The sequence below is a fragment of the Salvia hispanica genome, chromosome 1 (assembly GCF_029641045.1).
Source record: "Salvia hispanica isolate PSC_SH4W2 chromosome 1, Shi_PSC_v1, whole genome shotgun sequence".
NCBI classification, from domain to species: Eukaryota; Viridiplantae; Streptophyta; class Magnoliopsida; order Lamiales; family Lamiaceae; genus Salvia; species Salvia hispanica.
Genome location: NC_142692.1, coordinates 60,672,951 through 60,695,753, shown reverse-complemented (window position 1 = coordinate 60,695,753; position 22,803 = coordinate 60,672,951). Strand labels below are relative to the sequence as shown.

At 39.5% G+C, this 22,803-nt stretch overlaps 2 protein-coding genes and 1 long non-coding RNA gene across 3 annotated transcripts; all 3 read left to right on the top strand.

Annotated features, from left to right (window-relative positions):
- The first annotated feature begins 1,382 nt into the window (after positions 1-1,382).
- On the top strand, positions 1,383-3,898 carry LOC125218059 (glycerol-3-phosphate acyltransferase RAM2-like). Its single transcript, XM_048119658.2, has 2 exons — positions 1,383-1,934; positions 3,008-3,898. Exons 1-2 carry the CDS (start codon positions 1,398-1,400, stop codon positions 3,896-3,898), a joined length of 1,428 nt encoding a protein of 475 aa, XP_047975615.2. The 5' UTR covers positions 1,383-1,397.
- Positions 3,899-14,279: 10,381 nt separating this feature from the next.
- LOC148934295 (uncharacterized) lies at positions 14,280-15,564 on the top strand. The gene is made up of 3 exons (XR_016136137.1): positions 14,280-14,370; positions 14,560-14,622; positions 15,337-15,564. It is a non-coding gene; the product is annotated as an uncharacterized LOC148934295 (long non-coding RNA).
- A 4,906-nt stretch (positions 15,565-20,470) lies between these two features.
- On the top strand, positions 20,471-22,742 carry LOC148934294 (uncharacterized). Its single transcript, XM_089067998.1, has one exon. It carries the CDS (start codon positions 20,676-20,678, stop codon positions 22,593-22,595), a length of 1,920 nt encoding a protein of 639 aa, XP_088924124.1. The 5' UTR covers positions 20,471-20,675; the 3' UTR covers positions 22,596-22,742.
- Positions 22,743-22,803: the final 61 nt, after the last annotated feature.

The window sequence follows — 22,803 nt, the reverse complement described above, 5'->3', positions numbered from 1 at the left end:
GTTACAAGTAGGAAATTAATGGATTGGCCCGTGTTGCGTCTTCATATTTTATATAGTCTCTCGATCAATAATATATCACCATTTAATTTGGCACGAATTAAAAAGTACACTAATAAAGAATGAATTATAAAGTTAGTGGAATGTGAGAATTACTTTATATATTAGTTTTATAATAAAATATGAGTGATAATGAGTTAGTAGAATGTGACGTTTGAAAGGTAACAATGAGTAAGTAATAATCAATTAGTTAAATATTTCTAAATCGGATTTTGATCAAAACAAAATCGATCTTAAACAAAATGCAAGGCAAATCCTGACTATATAACTTTTCCAATGTAATGGTCAATAAAAATGCATCTTATACTACTGTTATTATTAATTAGTTTTTAGGTCATTTTAAAAATCCAGATTTGAGATCATGTTTATATCATTTTAGATCATCTTTCTTCAATGACCTCCGATTATTTCTAAAAATGACCTCCATATTTTAATTTTGTGTTTTGTATAGTAAGATTTGGTTTTTCACATATTGCAACCCTTTCTATACACCATCATGCAATATAAATACTTCTCCAATTTTAGCAAAACCTACACACACTCTCAGTTGGAGAAAAGTATTCTATCAGTTCTATAATAATAGAGTCATTTGTCATTTTGGTACGTTCCATAGTAATAGAGTCATTACCCTTTTTAGTAAAAGTCAACACATTTTTATACACCTACTTTACTCTCTCTTATTTTTTTCTCTCTTCATCTCTCTATCTTTTTCATTTTTCATTTTATTCTTCCTTTACTTAACTCACCTAACACAATTTTTCTTAATCTCCGTGCCGAAGAGAAATGCCTCCATTACTATGGAACGGAGGGAGTAGTTATTATTAGCAAATTAAGTACATAGACACCACAATACTGCAAAATAAAATTAACATGTGAAAACTAAATAACACACGCCGAGATTAAATTTGAGAACATATCGTGACTACCTAAGCTTACAAAGTAAATTTGTTGATAGGGCCTATTTACAAGACAAAAAATGAAAAGGCGACGATTACTAAGCCAAACCAAGTCAAGAAATGCACACTTCATCCAATAAAAGCAACACACCCCCTGAAAAATCACATTAAATTAATCAAGCTGTCAACTTCTACAATTAGTACTAAAATCCCTAACCCTAAATCTTTTCGCCATTCACTAAAAAAATCCCCAATTTTTGTCCCTTTTCTTATTCTTAAGCTTTATTTATACCCAAACATAACCCATGCATGCATTTCAGTAATCTTCTCAAATAAAATAAAGAAAAAAAAAAAAATACTCCGATGGCCGCCGCCGCCGCGACATTCCCGAGCATCGAAAACTGTCCGTCGATCGGGCGGGAGAAGGACACGGTGGTGGCGGACATGGATGGAACCCTCCTCATAGGGAGGAGCTCTTTCCCTTACTTCGCTCTCGTGGCTTTCGAAGTTGGTGGCATTTTGCGCCTCCTCTTCCTCCTCCTCCTCTCGCCGGCGGCCGCCGTGCTATACTACTTGGTGTCAGAGTCCGCCGGGATCCGCGTGCTCGTGTTCGCGGCGTTCGCCGGGATGAGGGTCTCGGACATCGAGTCGGTGGCCCGGGCGGTGCTGCCAAAGTTCTACGCGGGCGACCTCCACCCGGACACATGGCGGGTTTTCTCATCATGCGGGCGGCGGTGCGTGCTTACGGCGAACCCTAGGGTTATGGTGGAGCCGTTTTTGAAGGAGTTTTTGGGGGCGGATTTGGTGTTGGGGACGGAGATTTTGAGCTACCGCGGCCGGGCAACGGGGTTTGTGGCGGAGCCCGGGGTGTTGGTCGGGAAGAACAAGGCGGACGCGCTCGTGGCGGCGTTCGGTGGGGCGGCGCCGGAGATTGGATTGGGGGATAGGCATACGGACTTTGCCTTCATGAGGTTGTGCAAGGTAATTATATTTAATCTAACTGGTTAGTGTGGTTAATAGTTTTGGTTTTAGAATTAGCATAAGGATTAAGTGATAAGGATCGTGGTAATGCTATCTTATAGTAGTACTAGTACTTTCTCCGTTTCATAGTAATAGAGTTATTTTGTCATTCATTTCCATTTTTAGTATAAGTCAATATATTTTTCCAAACCTACTTTACTCTATCTTACTTTTCTCTCTCTTCATCTCTTTACCTTTTTTCATTTTTTACATTTTATTCTCCCTTTACTTAACTCGCCTAACACAATTTTTCTTAATCTCTGTGCCGAAAAGAAACGCTTCCATTATTATAGAACGGAGGGAGTATTTAGTACCGTGGAGTAGTTTTTGTTGCAATTTGTCATGTAATATTGTTGTTTTTCTATTGTTTGACTTTTAGTTGAATATAATAAGCCTCCAAGTATATCAAATCCTATATTTATAAGCCTCCAAGTATATCAATTTCTAAACCTTAGTTCTTGTCCATGATTAATTGACATCAATTTCATTTTTCATCCATCCACAACTAATTGAAGCACATGGACCTCACATTCCACTAACTTATCACACTCACACTTTATTGCTCCATCTTCCGTCATTAGGGGTCTCGGTTTACCATTTAGTCCATCCGCCATTAGAAGTCCTGATCACTTTCACTATATATGGTAGATACACAATCACACCTTTTTTTTTTCCTGATTATTTATCATAATGAGATAGTTACTTTGTGCTTGCTTTGATCGGGCTAACTATTTAATACGGGCCACAATTATATTTTATCTAAGCTACCCAACACTCATTTAAAATTGATAACTTAACTATCTTTCCTTATCTACCCTTATCAAACCGCCCTTAAGATTACGAATTATGTTATTCAAGCTACATGTTACTAAAAAATTGTTATAATTGGTTGAAGTATTTGTCATTAGAAAATGCGAATCGCCCTCACTAGAAATGAAATTTACCATAGATAGACAAATGAAGTAACAATAATAGTGATATTAATTCATTCAATTTAAAGACCCTAAAAATAAAATGTCATCTAATGAATGCAGGAGGGCTACATCGTCTCACCAAAATCCCAAGTGAAGGCCGTAGACGCCGATAAGTTACCCAAACCGGTCGTATTCCACGACGGCCGGCTCGTTCAAAAGCCGAACCCTTTGACCGCGCTCCTCCTCATCCTCTGGATCCCCGTTGGCTTCCTCCTCGCCTGCCTCCGCATCGCCGCTGGCTCCCTCCTTCCCATGCCGCTAGTCTACTACGCATTCTGGGCCCTCGGCGTCCGCGTCACCATCAAGGGCAACCCCCCGCCCCCGCCCACCACCAACTCCGGTGTCCTCTTCATCTGCTCCCACCGCACCCTCCTCGACCCCATCTTCCTCTCCACCGCCCTCGGCCGCCCCATCCCCGCCGTCACCTACTCCGTCTCCCGCCTCTCCGAGCTCATCTCCCCCATCCCCACCGTCCGCCTCACCCGCGACCGCGCCACCGACGCCTCCATGATTAAGAAGCTTTTGCAAAAGGGAGACCTCGCCATCTGCCCCGAGGGCACCACGTGCCGCGAGCCATTCCTCCTCCGGTTCAGCGCGCTCTTCGCGGAGCTGACGGACGAGCTTGTGCCCGTGGCGATGGTGAACCGGATGAGCATGTTCCACGGCACGACGGCGCGGGGGTGGAAGGGGATGGATCCTTTTTACTTCTTTATGAACCCGAGCCCCGCCTATGAGGTCACGTTTCTCAACAAGCTGCCGCGCGAGCTGACGTGCGGAGGTGGGAAGATGAGCCACGATGTGGCAAATTATATACAGAGGGTGATCGCTGCTACGTTGTCGTACGAGTGCACCACTTTCACGAGGAAAGATAAGTATCGTGCGCTCGCTGGAAACGACGGAACGGTGGCGGAGAAGCCTCGCGTGAAGCCGAGTAAACTTATGGGATGTTGATTGTCTTGTATTGCATCACGCTGATTAGTCCAAAGAAATATTGTAGAGTTGAATATGTAAACAATAATAAAATATCGGCTTCACTAAAAAAAAATATATCTTCTAGGGACACAAAAATTGAGACACGGTTAATAGCTTTAGGAAATTTTAAAAAATAACCATAATTTAGGACGCAAAAGAAAGCGTCCGTAAGTTGAGGGTATATTATCTTAATCTTTTGCTTTTGTTTTTGTTTGGACGCTTCTATATGTGTCCCTTAATTTTAGTTGGATACTAATAATAAGGACACTTTACTATGAAGCGTTGGTGGTATAATTGGATACATAAATTGGCGTCTTTAATAGCATTAAAAAGTGTCATTCTCCGATTTTTTTTTTTAGTGCTTATTTACCTATAAATCTACAATTTTTCATGTGTTTTTATTGCATACATATTGCGGACAGAGGGCTTCCTCAACTCACCTATACTAAGATTCCTTCTTCCTGTCGTTTTTCTTTTCTTCATTCCTAATTTCATTTACTATGTGGGTGCTTTTCATTCTCAAGGAGTCGCTGAGTTGGCAGGATGGCCAACCCCATAACTTGCTGAGTCAGTGTCATTCTTGGTGGGTCGCTGAGTTGGCAAGCTAGCCAACCCGGTGACTACATCTGTTAGAGTCAGGATAATTCTCAGCGGGTCACGAAGTTGGTAGGTTGGCCAACCCAACGACTTGTTGGTATCGTTATGTACTCTAATTCGTCTAATCTGTTCGTCCAAGCTCTATTTTACATGTTGTTTATATAAAACAGAGGTAAAAATCGTCTAATCTTATTCGCATCAGCTTTCAACTACTGAAGCATATATAGAACTTATCTCACTCCCCAATCTCATTGGGTGTCTTAGGACACATATTCTATGCTGGAAATATAGGAATCCGTTTTTGGAACTTTGCATGCTAAAGAGACTAAGTACAATTTTAATGTATGATTCTTTAAATAGGCAAAACATTAGCTTCTAAGAATCTTATGTATAATCTTGATTCCCAAAAATGTGTCCAGCTTCTTTCGTATCCTCCATCTCAAATTATGTTGATAACAATTCTCTAATGTTAGACATCATCTTTCAAATTAATTAGTTAATTATGATTGTTCATCCAACTAACCCCTAAAATTCAAGTAGGGAATTTGAGCAATAATAGATTGGTTACTTATGATTTAATAGATCTATAACAATTTTGATTAGCTATGTCAAGCATTAAAAATTATTAACTAATTATAATCAAATTTCGATAATAAGATTATGATAATAACAATAGAATTTAATCAATTTATAATTTTTAATGTCAATAAACTTGTTCATCCTCAACTTTTTATCTAAAAGATTTCTTATCCATTGAATTTGTGATTTTTAACCTCGAACAATTTTTAACTTTTAAAAGTGAAAAGATGAGTTGCGATTCCCAGGTCACATATTTCGACATCTCATTCAAGCAAGAAAAAAAATATGATTACTTCAGTAAAAGCAACGATGAGTGATACAAGGTAATCTTGTATCAGGCCTGAACGGAGTTGTTTTGCCGGATTGCGGCTGCGCCGATCCCAAGTAGGGTTGAGGCGAAGGAAATCTTGCGATAAAATAAAAGACAAAATATTAGGAAAATTCTGTGATATTGTTCTTGTGGATTTCAATGTACAAAATTCCTATTTATACTAAGGACCCTAGGTTTGGTTCGACTCGATCATTCCGGGAAAGAACCAACAAGAAAACTCGAAACGGAGCTTATAAATTGCTCGACTCAAAAAGTTCCAAAATAAATAATTCAGCAAAAAAATAATAATAATAAATACTATCAAATATTAACTCTAGCGGGAAACATAGTCTTTGAACCATGCGGGCTGCCTCGATTGTCTTGAAGGACGCCCTTGTTCCTCTCTTGAGTTTCCTCCTTCCTCACTGGTATCCTCCGTCAACTCCTCTGCCGATGGTGGCTCCGACGTATCATCCGCTGAGGTCTCCGATGTCTCCACAGCTATAGGTATGTTCATTGATGCTTGGGTCGTTGTACCCGTATCAACCCCCTCCCCGTTAAAAGACTCCTTGTCCTCAAGGAGGGAAGGAAAACGCGCAGCAATGATGTCCAGAGGTTCCCACGACGCCAACGATTCCTCCTCCTCGGACCACTGCACCCGCACCTGCTCTACAGGCTGACCGTCCTTCAAAGCCACGTGACGCTCAAGGATCCTAATTGGGCGGACCACTGAACGGGCACCCACAAACTCAGTCGGTAGATCAAATACCTCACTTGCTGCTCCACTTTCAACATAGGGCCTGAGTAAACTCACATGAAACACATCGTTGATCCGCGATCCCTGCGGTAGCTGCAGGCGGTAGGCCACCAGACCAATCTTTTCCGTAATAGTGAATGGGCCATAAAATCGACGTGCATCTTCGCGGACAGTGGTCACGCGACTGAATGCTGTCTGTAATGCTGCAATTTGAGAAGAACTTTATCACCAACCTCAAATTGGACGTCTCGTTGATGCTTATTTGCACTTGCACGCATCCTTTGTTGAGAGCGCTCGAGACTCTTCCTCAATTCCACCAACAAGGTTGCTCTCTGCTCAATCATCTCAGCAACGACCAGTTCATTCCTAATGTGACCTGCTGATGGCTGGACGACAACCAAAGGAGGTGGTTCACGACCATAAAGGGCCCGGAACGGCGACGTGCCAATCCCCTCGTTGTGGAAGCAGTTAAGAGCGAGGTCCGCCCATGGAAGGAAGGTCGTCCATTTAGTCGGGCGATCTGCAGTAAAGGCGTGTAAATACTGCTCCAAACCCCTGTTGCGAACCTCCGTCTGTCCATCGGATTGTGGGTGATACGCCGTGGAGAAATGCAGCGCGGTGCCACTAAGGCGTGACATGTCTTGCCATACATCACTCAAGAAGATTGGATCACGATCCGAAACCAATGTTTTCGGAAAACCATGGTGTTTTACCACCGTGTCAATGAACTATCTCGCAACTCTCAAGGCATCAAAATGTGCGGGTAGAGGTGCAAAATGAGCATATTTCGATAACCGGTCCACCGCTACCATAATCGTCGTATAGCACCTCGACGGCGACAAACCGACAATGAAATCCATCGAAACATCCTCCCACACTTGTGTCGGAATCGGCAGTGGTTGCAATAAACCGGCCGGCTTCTGAGTCGAATACTTCGTTGTTTGGCACGTAATGCATGACGCGACAAAGGCCTTCACATCTTGCCGCATTCTCGGCCAGTGAAAGATGCATTTAGACGACGCAGCGTCCTCTCAAACCCCGGGTGACCCGCCTGAGGTGTACTATGGTGCTCATGCAATAATGCCTCACGTAAGGGGGAGTCTGCGCCTACCATGATTCATCGACCCCACTAAATTAGGCCATCCGAAAAAATAAATTTCGAGTCCGCGCTCCCAGCCATGATCTGATCTCGCAGACTGCTCAACTCCGGAATGGATGCCGTCTCTTCCCGCAGAAAATTTAAAATATCAGGCCGTGGGTGATCCAATGCTATCAGAAGCGCAGCCTCGTTGCTGACCTCCTCATCACGGCGCGACAATGCATCCGCCACCCGGTTGGCTGTCCCAGCCTTATACTCAATGGTGAACTTGTAACCCATCAACTTACGGACATAAAGATGTTGTTCCGGTGTCTGAATGACATGTTGTAAAAGTTCCCGCAGACTTTTCTGATCGGTTCTAATCACAAATTCCCTGCCCAACAGGTGTTGCCGCCACTTTTGCACCGCTTCAACAATCGTGTAAAGCTCCTTATGATAAGTGGAAGCACTTCTGCGACGTGGCCCCAACTTCTTGCTGAAGAAGGCGAGAGGGTGACCATTTTGCATAAGCACCGCCCCAATGCCAAAATCGGATGCGTCTGTCTCCAAATAAAATGTCTGCGAGAAATCCGGCAGATGAAGCACTGGAGCACCTGTCATGGCCTTTTTTAAGGCGTCAAAACTGTCTGAAGCGGTCGAAGTCCAAGAGAAAGAATCTTTCTTCAAAAGGTCCGTAAGGGGTACGACAATAACTGCATAATGCGCCACAAATCGGCGATAGTAACCTGTGAGACCCAGAAAACCCCGAAGCTGTCGGACAGATGTAGGCGTCGGCCAAACAACCATGGCCTCGATTTTCGGCCTTCAGCTGACCCTCCGTGAACAGATGTCCCAAATAGTCCACTGTCGTACTACAAAACGGGCATTTAGATAGCTTTACAAAAAACTGATGGCCCGCAAGAATAGAAAGAACCTGATCGAGATGGGCGCTGTGTGACTCCAAAGTACGCTGTAAACTAAAATGTCATCGAAGAAGACTATGACTGACTTTCGCAGGAGGGGCTGGAAAATGCAGTTCATTGCAGATTGGAAGGTCGATGGTGCATTGGTTAATCCGAGCGGCATCACCAAAAACTCAAAATGGTCGTCGTGCGTTCGAAATGTTGTCTTATACGTGTCTAACTCATGCATACGAACCTGATGATAACCGGACATGAGATCCAATTTAGTGAAGAAGTGAGCTGCACCTAACTCGTCAAAAAGCTCGTCCGCCGTCGGAATTGGGAAGTGGTCCGGTACCGTTGCCTTGTTCAAAGCTCTGTAATCGACACAAAATCGAATTGTGTCGTCCTTCTTGCGAACCAATAATACCGGGGAAGAAAAAGGGCTATGGCTGCGCTGGATTACTCCCTGATCCAACATATCCTTTACTTGTTTCTCAATCTCATTCTTCTGAAAGTATGGATATCGGTAGGGACGCACGTTGACCGGTTTGACATTGGGCAATAGGTGGATGCATTCGTCGAACTGCCTGACTGGTGGCAGCCCTCGGGGCAGCTGAAAAACCTCCTCGTGTCTGGCGAGGATGCTGCTGATCCCCTGCGGCAGATCTGCATGGAGCTCGGCCTTTTGTGATGGCGAATCTGAGTCAGCCCCTTGGGAGGTCTCAACCAACTTATATAACTCAAACAACGAAGAATGTGACATGATGGAGGCAAAGGAATTTAGTGAGAGCAATGTCGGTGCCTGCGATGCACCGAGAGGACGACGAGCTTATCACCCATGAAGAATTCCATAGATTTCGCAACATAATCGGTGGTAACTCTGCCGAGGGATTCCAACCACTCCATTCCCAGTATGACGTCCGAACCATGAACCGGAAGGATGTGCAAGTCGATCAAAAATGGCGTGCCCTGCATTGTCAGATTAGTAGCCTTGCAGAGATGGGAGCACAACAAGGATTCACCGTTCCCCACGTAAACCCTGAATGACCGTATGGCCGTAAGCGGAAGGCGAAGCTTCTTCACGACTCGAGGGTGCAGGAAATCATGAGAGCTACCCGTATCCACCAGCACCGTAACAACCTCTGACCCGATCGATCCAGACAGTGTGAGAGATTTTGACTACCGCTTCCCTTCTATGGCCAATAAATGGGACAAATCTGCTGCGATGACTTCTTCGGGATCGGTTTCCTCCCGGAATTCTACCGGATCATCCTCATCCTCACACACCCCCATGTAAGCCAAGAATCGATGTTTGCAGAAGTGGCCCTCAATCCACTTTTCGGGGAAATAAAAACAGAGTCCCAGTCGTCGATGCTCTGCCTTTTGTGATGCAGATTGGCGAATGATTGGTGTGGCAGCGGTGTTCTACGAACTCGGCACCGAATAAGATGCTCGGGGAACCGGAGCCGGTGATGCCTGGCTGGCGGTGCCCTGCTGTGTCGTTGGGGTGAGACTCCTACTTCGTCCTGAATCGGTTGTTTCAGACCGGCAACATACAAATCAAGTAAAACGTGGTCAGGGACTCTTACCACTTTAGTTTGTAATTTTTCAAAGGCCAATTGATACTCAGAGACCGTACCTGTCTGCTGTAGTTTCTTGAGGAGACCAACATGGCTAACGTAACATTGGGGGTCGAATCGCCGCCGAACATCGTCTAAGAACTAGGGCCAAGTCAAAAATTCATGGCTCGAACAATAGTTCCAAATCCAATCAGCTACCACGGGTTCGAAAAGCATGATCACATAATGCAATCGCTGTGCTTCCGGTGTTCCCACATGATCGAAATAGAATTGAACGCCCCGAATCTAGTTGTTCACCTCCGTGCCGTCAAACTGTGGTGGATCCATCTTGACTTTGGGTCGTTTCTGATCAGTGTGGAATGTTTCGAATGTAGGGGTAGACCCCGGTGGGCCCCAACAAGAAGCCGCAGTCACCAACGGAGGGCGAGAGATGTGTAGGCGATCCGCTGATCGTGGTTCCGAATGGGGTACCTGCCAGGGTAGTGAAACTGGATGTATATGTGACATCCCTAGCCCGAAACCTGCATTATTTTGCATATTATCATATTATATTGTCATGACATATTTTATTGTCATTTATACTACAAAGATATGAATGTGTCATAGAGAATATATTTATGGTTATGATCGACTCGGTATAGTCGAATATATAGATAGTTTTGATTCATGAGAATTTTAAATATGAATGTGTATATATTGTATAATTAAATTAGTATATATATGCCATAATTATTTAAATGTGTGTGTGCGTATGTACTAACGTGAATGAGTGTATGGAATTGTGGAAGTATTTTGTGCATTAATTATATATATATAGGATTGTGTTAAAATGACAACACCTCTTAAAGTAACACCATACCACCATTCCTAGCCAATCATTTGTACATGTGGACGAATAATAAGCTGCCATGTGGCAATCATAAAAATTGCTCAAGGGTAAATTTTCACGGACTGCAATATCCAATACACTAGACTGCAATGTTTCCCGACTGCAATATCCAATACGCTAGACTGCAATCTATAGATTGCAGTCTAGCGTTTATACTATTGCAGTCTAGCATATATAATATTGCAGTCTAGTGTGGTGTCACAGTATCATTTTAAGAGTGTTGTTATTTTAACGCACCCTATATATATATATATATATATATATATATATATATATATATATATATATATATATATATATATATATGGATGTATTCATATCCTTCTTCCATATAATGTTCTATTCTCCTTTTTAATCTTGGCCATCTATTTTCTAAATCTAATGGACGAAATTAGATGCTGATTTATACTTTTTAATTAATTAAAAAAACTGATAAGGGCTTTTAGGGTAATCACAATGCAGACGGTTATGGTAAGTGCTTGATTATCTCAATCCAAAGATTCTACAAAATATTTTTTCTCTTCTTCCGGTATTCTTCAATCTTTCTCCATTGCAGAAAATTATACAGATTGCAGCGGTTTTATTTCTCGTGGTCGCCATATTCGAGCAGCCCCGTATCGTGCTCGCTATATTATCATTTTCGTGTTCTTGAATAATGGAAGAAGGTAATTTTAGACGAATTTATTTTGTGATTAAACTGATTCAGCGTGACTAGAAACCCTTTGTTTGGTTTTTTTGTTAAATCAATAAGCAATAAGGTTTTCGCATGGTTTCAGCATTAGTTTCGAGTTCTTCTAGGGTTGAGTGTTTATTTTTTTTCGCAAGGTTTAAGCATTAGTTTCGACTTCTTCTCGTCGTCGCCATATTGGAGCAGCCCCGTATCACGCCATATTATTGTTTTCGTGTTCTTCTAGGGTTTGTTGTTTATTTTGTTTTATGTGCTGCTGTGTTGTAATTCTGGATTTATATAATGTACGAATAGTACTGTGTAATGTATTCTTTCTTATATTTAATGTATGGTTCATATCATATAATGAAACTAAATTCTAATATGCTTGTTGTCTTGATTTTATGTATAGTGTTTGTACTTGAATGTTCTCCACAATTGAAGCCTGTGGTTGGTCAGAAGTTCCAATCCCTTGATTTTGCTTATGCGTTTTATGATGTGTACGCCCACACCGTCGGTTTTGATACGCGAAAACAAGGAATGAGGAAGACGGCGGACGGTGTAACTACTAGGTATTCTGTCGTATGCAACAGGGAGGGTAGCAAGAGGTCCATCCTCCGGATGTTGTAAAGACCAAGGGTCATGCTAGCAGCTCCGCGAGCCAACTGATTTCAAAGAGAGAAAAGGCTGTAAAGGAGGCTAGTAGGCCTCTTAGACGTTGTAAGGCGTGCGATGAGTTGGGACATCACGACTCTAGAAACTGTCCAATGCTTAAAGAGATGGCGAAGGAGAAAGAGTTTAGTAAAGGCAAGAGGAAAGCTTGATGTGTTTTGTACCTAAAAAATTAGTTTTCGTCTTTGTATTCAGTTTTATTATTTGTTTCGTCGTCTTAGTTTTATTATTTCTAGCGCTGTGAACATTTTATGCATAATAAATTTGCATTTTTCGGGAGTTAATGTGCATTATCGAACAATAGCCTTGCATTAATAATGATTTTCTGTGCATTACTCCCTTTATTTATACCATTATTCCATTACTTTGTTAACGTGCATTATCGAACAATAGTCTTGCATTAATAATGATTTTATGTGCATTACTCCCTTTATTTAAGTACAGAAAGTTAAGTGCTTGTAGACAATAGTGTACAACTTCGTTACTAATAATGTACATTAACAGACTAATAATGTATAATTATTATGCATAAATTGTTGACAGTGGTAGGATTAATAACACATTCGAAACGAAATGATAACTAAGACTAAACCGAAAACTAGAACTAATAATGTTTTTAGGTACAAGATACATCAATATTTCCTCTTGCCCTTATGAAGCTCTTTCTCCTCCGCCATCTCTTTAAACATTGGACAGTTTCTAGAGTCGTGATGTCTCATCTCATCGCAAGCCTTGCACCGTCTAAGAGGCCTAGTAGTCTCCTTTATAGCCTTTTCCCTCTTGGAAATCAGACGGGAGGCAATAGGACCTTTGCTGCTCAACCAACCTCTCCCTGAACTTTTGCACAATCGCAAGTGGAAGAACATCATCCACCGCTTCGTCAATATCTAACCAAGGCTGCTTCGCCGCTGCCCGAAAATCAATAATGTATCGCATTAATGCACAATACTAACTGTATAATGTACAAAAGTAAGCAAATAATGCACCAATGAATATTACATTCTATCAACCATTGACCTTTTATAAAACCGAAGCATTTAAAGTAAAACAAAAAACATAATGTACACCACTCCATACAATAATTTACACCACTCCCTACAATAATGTACAAATGGCAACAAATAATGCAAATATGAATACAAATTTCACTCAATTTTAAGGCATTTTATCAAACCGACTGATGTAGATTCAAACAAAAAAGTAATGCACACCACTACCTACAATAATGTACACATTGCATCAAATAATGCACGAATGAATATAAAGGCAAATGCAAGACAAACCAAAAATCAACCCAGATACGATTTCATCTACCAAATCGCCCAATACACAATTGGAAACTAGTCATTCACTACAAACTTCAATAATGGACAGAACCCTATAAAAAATGAACACGATTTTACGATTTACAGTGGGTATTACGAAAAAATAGGCGATTAACAGTGGGTATTACGAAAAAATGAACCCTATCAATAATCGACGATTAGGTTGTGTGTCGGCGGTGAAAATAGGCGATTCACAGTGGGTATTACGAAAAATTGAATCATTAAATGTGTCGACCAAATGTGTGAAAAAATCGTCACTGTTTTAATGACGAAAATTGACGATTAGAAGTGTCTCTTACCAAAAATCGAAACTTTTGAAACCCGCCTTGTTGTCGACTGTAAATCTATCATCGCACGGCGAAGGAATCACATTAGAACTATGAATCGTCGACCGGCGGTGCTTTCACGGCGAAAAATCGGCGGGAGTGGTGGTGTCTCTTCAATTTGAGTAGCGGCTAGGGTTTTTCCTAGTTTGAAAGGGGGAGACGATTTGAGAATCGTGGGTTGATGGGAAGAGACGTTTGGAGTGAGAGAGAGAGTGAGCATATAGAAGGATTGCTTAAATCTCGCTCCTGCCGTTTTAATTCATGGCTGTTTTACAATTTTACCCATATAATGCACAGAATGAACCTAATAATGCAACACGGGATGATTTTGTGAGGCTTCATCTAGTCCATCCATCATACTAATCTAATGGATGTGATTAAGAAGGAAATAGTATCTAAAGGGGTAAAAGGAGTTTAATGCTACCCTATATATATATATATATATATACACACACACACGTTCTTATACATATAGGCACAAAATTAAGTATGACTAATCTCCTAATTACTAACTCTATTTATATATTTGAATTTTGACTATTAAATGATTTTTGTAAACTCATGTTGGAGGACACGTAGCACCACCTGTACTTAGGATTGCCACTTGGAGTTATAACATTCCAAATTGTTGGTTTAAGTCGGCTAGTGCAATGTGAACATTTATATACAATTATATATTTTTATACGCAAAAACTTTTAGAAAAAGAGATATTAGAAGAGGTTAGCTGAAGAAAAGAAAAAGTAAGGAAATATTTTGGCCAAATAGGTGAGAAGTTTATTTAATCTCAATTTATACAATACACTTTGATTTTTAATCATGCGTATGATTTCGACTTTTTTTAGTCATGCGTATGATTGCATCTATATATTTGATGTATATATATTTTTGGTTATATGTAGATAGTAGTTAAATAAATTATTTTCTCCAATTAAATCTTGCTTTTATAATTTATAGGATCAAGGGTTATAGATTATAACTCGGATTCAGGGATTCAGTAAGTTTTCCTATCATAATCAGGTGTGTACACTTTTAATTTTACATGCATTATGTGGTTAATTGATATGTGTTGACTTAGAGTGAATATTTGGACTATATGATATGAACATGATATAGTTATGTGTTATTTGATATTGACTGTGAAAGATGATATGAATATGTAATTTGTGCAATGGATATATGTCATATATTATAATGGTATTATTGGATGAAATATGATAGAAATATGTACTTGATGCAGTTGATATGTTTGCACATGGTTTGGAATTATTTTAATCATTGAATTAAAGAGGATCTGTGACAATCATGCCCTGGGTCTGATATCAATGGCAATGGACCTTCGGGTCATATATATGTATACAATGGCAATGAGACCTACGGGTCATATATACAATGGCAATGGACATTCGGGTCATATATATATGTACAATGGCAATGAGACCTTCGGGTCAGATACAATGGAATCCCGAACAGATGTCAGGCTTGATCTATCACAGAATAATAAACTGAACAGAGTGGCATATGCATATCTATATGGAATCATCTTTTATTTTGTTGAACATATGTTATATATATATATATATGTATATATATATATAGGGGTGCGTTAGGCTCCTTTGCACCCTAAGTGTCCTATTTGGTTAAAGAATATAATTGATTGTTTGGGCTATGGAATTAAAGGTAAGATTTATATACACTGAGTTGTGGCTCATATAAACCACTAATATTTTTCAGGAATAAGATATGAGTGAAGTATTTGGTTGAGATGAGTCGTAGGAATTGCACATGTTATCAGGGTCGGCGGCTGACGCATTTTGGCAACTTCTCTCCCTCATCATTTTTGCATGTAGATAAATGTGTAGTATATAGAGTGGTGAGAGGGTCCCACTACGGTATAGAATGTTTTGCAATATGTACTTGATAAATGTTGGGTTTTGAAAATATATAATATGTGTGTTTTATTTACTTGACGTGTGGATTATTTATTTTAAAATTTTGAATTTATTTTTTTGAAAGTGCATAAGTCATAAGTGTTGAGGTGTGACAGTATAAACCTCGTCATTGCTGGGATTGTGCTCCCGGTATCCTGAAACCCGAACTGCGGCATAGATATTGCCGTAGGCTGTCCCAGGGTTTGCGAAAACCCTGGAGGAAACAGTGGTAGTGCATGGGTCTGGGTAGTGATGCCCACTGTGGGGGTTGGAGAGAACGCGAATATCGGAAAAGGCGTCGTGTGCATCGTTTGGTTTGTAGAGAAGGGCGGCGCCGGTGGAGGGCGGCCCAACACGAACGCATCGCTGGGTCGGAGTTGTGATCCTTCCATTCAGGACTTCATCTCACTCACTATCGTCGTGAGTTGCACCACTTGGGACGATAGAGCTGATACCGCTGGATCTGTTGTCACGCCAAACGGTGGTGTAGTGGTCACGCCGATCGGTTCGATGCGGCCAACCCCCTGATTATTGGTCGTCATGGTAAGCAGTGGAGAGAGATCAGGTGAAAGCACCAGATGATACAAGGTAATCTTGTATCAGGCCTGAATGGAGTTGCTTTGCCGGATTGCGGCTGCGCCGATCCCAAGTAGGGTTGAGGCGAAGGAAATCTTGCGATAAAATAAAAGACAAAATATTAGGAAAATTCTGTGATATTGATTCTTGTGGATTCAATGTACAGAATTCCTATTTATACTAAGGACCCTAGGTTTGGTTCGACTCGATCATTCCGGGAAAGAACCAACAAGAAAACCCGAAACGGAGCTTATAAATTCCTCGACTCAAAAAGTTCCAAAATAAATAATTCAGCAAAACAATAATAATAATAAATACTATCAAATATTAACTCTAGCGGGAAACATAGTCTTTGAACCATGCGGGCTGCCTCGATTGTCTTGAAGGACACCCCTGTTCCTCTCTTGAGTTTCCTCCTTCCTCACTAGTATCCTTCGTCAACTCCTCTGCCGATGGTGGCTCCGACGTATCGTCCGCTGAGGTCTCCGATGTCTCCACAGCTATAGGTATGTTCATTGATGCTTGGGTCGTTGTACCCGTATCAATGAGCCGGGATGACAATGCAAGGAAATACACAATATTAGTTTTTACTATATTCGACCTCACGAGTTAAACTTTTTCAATCTGCCAGTGTTCTTACACCCATTTCATTTATTTGCTCGATAACTTTCTAAAACATCCGTACTCTATTTAGAATCTTTAAATCTATTTGTCGCAGTAGTTATTCATTTCACGAATCATGCCATTAGTAGTCATCCCCAATAATTTCCAAGTGCATTTTGGCATGACCGAACACTTCATTCAGTATTTTGGGGTTGCAAATTGCTATCACGATTTATATCTTTTAGTGAAGGAAAAGTTAATTTTTATGTACACCAATAAAATAATTTAATACTCTATCCGTCCATAAAAGAAATAGTGCTATTATGGGGGACGACATGAATTTTAATGAAAAACTGGTAAAATATGATAAATAAAGGGTTAAATTGGGTAAAGTACAAGGGTAAAAAAGAAAATGTGAATGAATTATAAGAGAACAAAATAAAAAATTTGTAAAATATTGAGAGTAATTTTCCATTTTTAATATAAGACTAATTTTGGTGTGACATATAAAAAAAGAAAAGATGAGACCGTTGGTTTATACTATACTAGTATTACCCACGTGCGATGCACGATCCATTTTCTTTTATTTAAATTTACTTTATGCTGTAAAATGATTTTACAAATTCATAAAAATATCACTGTATGAAATCTGAAATCTTAAATATATAATATAAATTAGAGGGAACATCTTTTTTGGTCCACGAACTTTGCCAAAATATTATTTTAGGTCCGTGAACTTTGAAAATATCATTTCAGGTCCATCAACTATGAGTTAATATCATTTGAAGTACTTTTTAACTATTTCCAAGTTTTTTTGGACAAAAATACCCTTGATACCTTAAAGGGTATTTAATAAACTTATCCTATACTCATATTTTTTATAAATATCTTTACTATATATTTTTGATGAATTTTTAAAATATAATTTGACCTTCAATATTATCACTTAATTTTGTAATTAAGTGACATGCAAGAAAAGATCCTTATTAAATTTTTTATTATTAAAGAAAAGTTCTTTATTCAATTTTAAAATTCTTTAATATAAAAATTGAAGAAGCAATTTTACTTGTCACATAATTAAGTGATAATATTGAAGGTCAAATTATATTTAGAAAATTCGTCAAAAATATATTATAAAGATATTTATAAAAAATATGAGTATATGATAAGTTTATTAAAAATATATATCCTTTAAGGTATCGAGGGTATTTTCGTCCAGAAAAACTTAGAAATAGTAAAAATGTACTTCAAATGATATTAACCCATAATTGATGGACCTGAAATGATATTTTCAAAGTTCACGGACCTAAAATAATACTTTGGCAAAGTTCATAGACTAAAAAAGATGTTCCCTCTATAAATTATTACTTTAATTTTTATTTTAATTAAAAGAATATCAAATTTCTTTCTTCTTCATTTCTCATTTGATTTGTTTATACTATTATACATCAAAATTTATTTATTTAAATTGATAAATTTTCAAAAAACACATACTTATTTAAAACATTAATTAGTTTAAATTAATACGGTGAATAACTTAAATAAAAAAAATTAAGAAATTCCATAACGTAACTAATTAATAAATATATATATTCTATTAACAACTTTAGTAATCATTTGATGAAACTCATGTATTGAAATATGTAACTAAACTCATGTATTGAAATATATAACTAAATGAAGCTTTAACAAATTAAACCTAATGTATAAAATCGCGTCTCCATACCACTACGTCTTCTTCCAGAATTTTGCGTCCCATAAATTGATTCTTCATTTATTGAACTTCCTCTAACATGGTCAAGGTATGTTGTTATTTTCTTATCAGCATTTAACATAAGTGGATCCACTGGAAATGATGCTCTCAAAGGGATGGAAGCAAACATCCGTAACAGAAGCGCAATGGCTTGGAGAACAACCACTGGATCGGGAGGATGCGCCCTTGCTCATTATGTTAAATAAATTGGCTACATTCATCCCCCATAAACATATGACTCCCTATAAGAAAAATGAAACTGACCATTATAAAAGTAATGTTATATGTACAAAGTAAATCATGAATAACAAAAGGCCATCGGTTACGAACTCCAACAAAATAACTAAATTATAAAAATTTAGAAAACTTGATAAACTAAAGAAAAGAAACTTGATAAACTAATGGAAATGAAAATATACTTTTCTATTCTTCTCTGCTTGATACCAAAGGATTATAACTATTTATAAAGAACAATATGCAATAATAATCATACCCTGATTTTGCTTGATTAAGCCACACATTTCCACTGGAGACTGATCAATTCTCAACATAGGTATCCTAGAGTTAACCAGAAAATCATCAATGGACATTCTACATTCATAAAAAACATCAACTTGACCTAAATTTCATTTCAATCAATTGAAAAAGAGTCTCATATAATAATGGCAATCAATTAATATGTAATTCGTGGTTGGAATGAGATTTTCACCTGGCTAAAGCCGGTTGCCCTGAAACGTTGAATAAATTATTGAAAACCATTATGCCACTAACTATATCACTAATCCTCTAATTATGGAAACTAAATAACCAACTCTTATCCACTAATTATAAAACTAAATAACTTTAGTTTGCGTAATTTTACTACTACTATTCATTCAAAAAGAAAAGTTATATTTAAAAAATAATATCTATTTTAAAAGGACATTTCCCTAATTACCCCCAAACTCACCTTATTTTCCTAAATACCCCCAAAACTCACCTTTTGTATATTGTATAGATATGAAGTACTATAATATAAATAGATATCAATTTTATATATATTACTCCATCCGTCCCCGAATAAGAGTAGCATTTTTCTATTTCGGTCCGTCCCCGATTAAAAGTAGCACTTCTTTTTACCATAAATGGTAAGTAGGTACCACATTCCACTAACTCACTTCTCACATTTTATTATAAAACTAATATAAAAAAGTGGGTCCCACATTCCACTAACTTTTTCAACCAACTTTTCTTTACATTTCTTAAAACCCGTACCCGGTCAAAGTGCTACTCCTAATCAAGGACAGATGGAGTATATTTAAAAAAATTAATTTAATAATACAAAATAATTTTATCATACCAGAGACTTATTAACTAGGAATGATGGGAAACGAATCAAACAAAAATCACAATTTTATCCTTTCCATATCAAGCATAGAAATTACATAATGTTTGCAGCTCATTCCCCTTTCATTTCATATACTAGCACATGATTTGGCTAGTAGTCTTTCTTTTACTAGAAAAGCCACGAAACATGGACAGGTAATTGGACTAGTTGATTTATTATACAACGGTTAGTGAGATTATATTTTCACTTGTTTTCGTTGAGAACCCTAGTTGGGAATTCTATATAATTATATCCAACACACATAGAAATTGTAAAACAAGTGTGCTGAAATCTTGAAATGTAGCATCCCACAAAACAAACAATCTTCAAATCTTGTCAGTTGTCAGTGACTCAGTGGTGGTGCCACTGTCCAATGCCAATGTGATAATCTAAAGTTAAAAATTCAAGTTACAATATCAACGCAACAAAATATTATACTACGTACACTACTACTATTATTGTTTTTAGTATTATTTTATTAGGGAAAAAAACAATAAAAGTTCAACTTGTTTAGGATAGAGTAACATCTGCCAGCAAAGTTGCAACTTCTTCTGACAGTGCGTTGGTCCCCCATAAAAATAAGGATTATATTGCAGAAAAAAATATATAAAAAATGTTCATGCCAGATTTCTTTTTGGGATTCTGTTAAGAGCATAGTAATTTCATGGGATTCTGTTACAGTATATATCACAAAAATGTGATGAGGCATAATTATTCAGACACATTTATGCTTTCCCACCATCACAATCTGTAAAGGGCTAAACCACAACCAGAAAATCTTTCCTTTCCAACAAATTTTTGACCAATTTAAGAACTTTCTTCATTACACACATTACCTTTTTCAATGAAGAAAATGTGGTTCTTCAACTTCAAGATTGTGTGGTTTTTAGCTATTGTAACAACTCTTGTTGGTGCTGGAGAGATTTGCCACTCCAATGACCTGAAAGGGCTAGAAGGTTTCCGGGTGGGGATTCGGTCGGACCCATCTGGTCGGACCGAGACATGGACCGGTCATGGCTGCTGCAGCTGGGAAGGAGTAACGTGCGATAATGCAACCGGGAGAGTGACCGAGATCAATCTCCCGGGCTTATTCACTTCAGATGATGTTCCTGTCCAAACTTCCATGTCTGGTGTTCTCTCCCCTTCAATTACACTTCTCACATCTCTTCAAGCCATTGACCTATCCGGCCTCATCGACTTAACCGGGGAGATCCCTCCAACGATCGGCTCCTGTCTCCCCAGGCTACGGAAGCTTGCCCTCTCTGGCAACAAATTGAAAGGCACATTGCCTGAGAGCATCGCTAAGCTGTCTGAACTCCAAGAATTATACCTGTTTGAAAACAGCTTCACTGGCTCTATACCTGGAAGCATAGGAAATCTCCAAGGGCTGAGGATGTTGGACTTGCACTCCAACCGATTATCGGGTGCTGTTCCAGAGTCGATATCAAAGTTATCGAACCTAGAACGCCTCGAGCTACAGAACAATTTCCTGACAGGAAGCATACCTGGCAGCATTGGTGAATTGCAGTGTCTGAAGGAGCTTGATCTGTCAAACAATTCGTTATCCGGACGAATCCCATCTTCGATAACTAGGTTGAAGGCTGTATCAATTATCTACCTCGACAACAACCACCTCGTTGGGGGGATTCCGCGGCTTCCAAGCCGCGGCCAAATGCCTTCCCTGGCCTTCCTCAGACTCAATGACAACAACCTGACAGGAAAAATCCCAAACTCCTTCGGGTTCCTGTCGTCCCTGCAACGAGTTTCGCTAGCAAACAACGTGCTACACGGATTGATTCCTTCAAGCATAGGCAATCTGAGATCATTAACAGAGCTGTACCTGAACAACAACAGGCTATCAGGACAACTACCAGCCTCGATGAGCCAGCTTGCGAATCTACTCATTTTCAGCGTCTCGTACAACTTGATCGAAGGGCCGTTGCCACACCAAATGACAGCCCTCACGAATCTTCAAACGCTCGACCTCTCATTCAACCAGCTGAACTTCTCCAACATCCCCAAGTGGCTACTGAAGTTGCCTTCCCTGTCTAGAATTTTCTTGGCCGGCTGCAATATCAAAGGTGGACTAACGGAGGATGTACTTACCACTCCGAGCCCACTGCAAGAGCTCGACTTATCAGCGAACCGCCTGACAGGAAGCATCCCGGGATGGATTGGTAAACTAACAGAGCTCTACTCGTTGAACTTATCAGCAAACGGCCTTGTAGACACGATCCCAAGCTCGATCATGGACTTAACAAGTCTCGGGGTGCTAGATCTCCATTCCAACAAGCTAGCGGGCTCTCTAGAATGGGGATATAAAGGGAAATCCTTGACGTTTCTTGATCTTTCCGACAACAGCTTCACGGGTGGCATGGAGCAAATAGGCAAGGGGACGATGCAACTCGACATTCAATACATCAATCTATCACACAACATGATCAAAGGTAGACTGCCTGATTCCATAGGGAGATTGGAGTCACTGAAGAGCCTGGACTTGAGCTACAACAGCCTCAACTCTGAGCTACCACCGGCACTGGGAAACGCGAGCTCCATGGAAAACCTGAAGCTGCAGAGAAATCACTTCACCGGGAGAATACCAGATGAGTTTCTCAAGTTCAAGAACCTCAAGGACTTGGACCTTTCGAGCAATTCTCTCGAGGGAAGAATTCCATACGGGGAGCCTCTGATCGATTTCCCGAGAGGCTCGTACGTGGGAAACAAAGATCTGTGTGGCGCACCACTTGAACCCTGTCGGCCTTGAGACCTAACATTTTTTTTTCTTCAACAATATTTTTCTTAGCATCTTAGTTCTAACTCATTACTCAGATAATGGGAAAATGTCACATTCCATGTAAAAAAAACTGTATTCATCCACCATAATCTTGATGCTTACACAGTTTCTAATTAATCCATGGTTTTGCCTCAACAAAGTTGATGATAATTTAAATACTTAGGAGAGCAATTGTAGA